At 31.1% G+C, this 2,394-nt stretch overlaps 1 protein-coding gene across 1 annotated transcript in view; it reads right to left on the bottom strand.

The window, feature by feature from the left end:
• Positions 1-2,394, bottom strand: part of LOC108768706 (zinc finger FYVE domain-containing protein 9) — a gene marked incomplete at its 3' end in the record, with an annotated part of 69,573 nt that overhangs the window by 42,119 nt on the left and 25,060 nt on the right. The window contains exon 3 of the mRNA XM_018519242.1: positions 1,247-1,421. Within this exon, the coding sequence (XP_018374744.1) occupies positions 1,247-1,421 (175 nt within the window). The remainder of the gene's footprint in view (positions 1-1,246; positions 1,422-2,394) is intronic.

Below are 2,394 nucleotides of genomic sequence, written 5' to 3'. Positions count from 1 at the left end.
GGGAGGGTTCCGATTGCACACATCGCATATTGCACACATGTATCGCTGATTGGCCAATTTAAAAATAAAATAATCTCATTGGCAAAACACTAAAAAATTACTAGGCACCAGTTGATATGAGTGGTGTGTACAATCAGAACTGTAGGCAAACGGGATCCTCCCCATAATAGTTATAATTTTACACAATTTTTTACAATGCGCTTGAGATTAGAGAAGCCTCTAGGCTCATCCACTATGATTGTTGGTCGTCGATTTAAAAAAAAGTAACGGAAAAGTAACGAAAAGTTATTTTCTCAAGTAACGGTAACTGTAACGAGTTACTTTTAAAAATCGGTAACTAGTAACGGTAACTTGTTACTTTTTTTACTCGGTAACGAGTAACTGTAACTTGTTACTTTTAAAAAGTAACTTTCCATTCCCTGCATATTTCATTCGTTAAATATTAAAAATATAAGCATTCAAATACTTTCGTATGTGTGTATATTTCTCAGGTAACAAAATGTTGACAGGTTATTAGCAAATTGTCAGTAAATTAGAGCAAAACTGGTGACATACTTGTCCATAATCCACAAGATCTAACAGCAGGATTTATCATCAGAAACTAAGCAGATTCGCCTAAGGAAATAATTTTAAACTGTTTTATTAAAAGATATTAATATACAAAGTGTCCCAGATCTACAGGACCACCTCTCATGAGCATGAAGTAAACCGGATTAAACTCAGTCAAGAAATTATCTGATATTTTGCAATTTATGCAAACTATTCTATACAGAGAGCCCGGCAAACTTTAAATACAAGAAATAGACGGATATCACTTGGCAACAGTCCTGCAAGTATTTAGTGACAACACAGATTCTATTAATAATCTAACAACATTGCGTTTAACAGATCTTCAATTTCTGTTAATAATTTGTTGTCAAAATATACTCCAGATTTGTTTCTTTTGTCAGTCTGTCATTCAGTTTTGCTAACAAATTCTGTTACATTTCCTTCAGCCAGTTGTTCAACAGCGTTGTATATATATGTCTAATCAATAGATCAATTCTGTTGCTATTCTGCTGACATAGTATATAGCAAATACTTTAAATTCTATTTTTGACAGGCTTAACTCTATCTGGGTTTATTATAAAATAGAGATAATTACTTCAAAAATAATTGACATTAATAAAAAAAAGAGAAAAAGAAGGAAAAAGAAAGAATTAAGAATATCAATAATATTAATATGTTGTAAATAATGATTACCTACCATCACTGAATATTACAGATTTTTGTCCTTCTGCACGATGTTTTGAACCCTCTCTTTTTAAAACACCCACAGGTACCATCACCGCTGGTGGTGGCGGCAAACCGCCAGCTAACTGTTGCAAGGGTGGTACAGTTGAACAGTACTCCATGGGATTATTTGGATTAGGCTGTCTCTCCTGTAATCATTTGTTGAATACTCATAATATCAACATTCGTTCAATACTCAGAATATAAACATTTGTTCAATTTCTCAGCAAACATTTATTAAACAGACATATATAAAGAAATATGATTCTTTTTTATACTTAATATATTTTTACAGTAATGTTGGTAAGAGGAATCTCTACGTCTCTTTAAAGGACCAAAAAAAGAAAAATCGATAAATTTTAAAGATTACTTTTAATATTATGTTGATATTACAAAGATTATTTTAAATGTTTTGAAATAATTATAAATATACGAATTATAAACGTAAATATAAGTTACAATTATATTACAACAAAATAAGATTCCTTACATTAAAAAAATTAACAAATTATAAATGGGATTTTAGGAATCGGTGTTATAATAAATGTGCGTTTATTTCGATTGATCTAAAACAATCTTCTACAATAATAATAAAATAATAATTAAATGAGTTATAGACCCCTTAAATTTTCTTGTAATCGCACACATTGACAATTGAAAGTATGAAGATACTGACTGCGATTTATTTTTGCTGTACTTGTTAATGTTGAATTGCTGAAGATGACTCAAACAGGAGTCGAAAGGTACGAGGTTATATGATATTTTTGATGTAATAAATTCTCGAAATTTTAACAACTAGAGGTCCTATTGCCTTTTTTACGAATTAAATCCTCTACAAATAATATATTTGTCGAACGTTTCGGCTATCTTCTAGCCTTCATCAGCGAATGTATTACATAAAATCCATAAAAATCTTCATCCTGTGGTTACCTTCCGACATCAAATTTCCCATAATCAGTTAAGGGGATGCCGGAGTGGCCAAATTGTCGGTATTTTACAGATCAATTTACATCTTCGAATTTACTTAAGGGGATGCTGGAGTGGCCAAATTGTCGGTAATTTGCAGGTCAATTTACATCTCCGAATTTACTTAACGAAATCAAAAATCCTTTTACAGGGTTA

The sequence above is a fragment of the Trachymyrmex cornetzi genome, unplaced genomic scaffold (assembly GCF_001594075.2).
Source record: "Trachymyrmex cornetzi isolate Tcor2-1 unplaced genomic scaffold, Tcor1.1 scaffold828, whole genome shotgun sequence".
Taxonomy (NCBI): Eukaryota; Metazoa; Arthropoda; class Insecta; order Hymenoptera; family Formicidae; genus Trachymyrmex; species Trachymyrmex cornetzi.
This window is presented reverse-complemented; position numbering and strand designations above follow the sequence as displayed.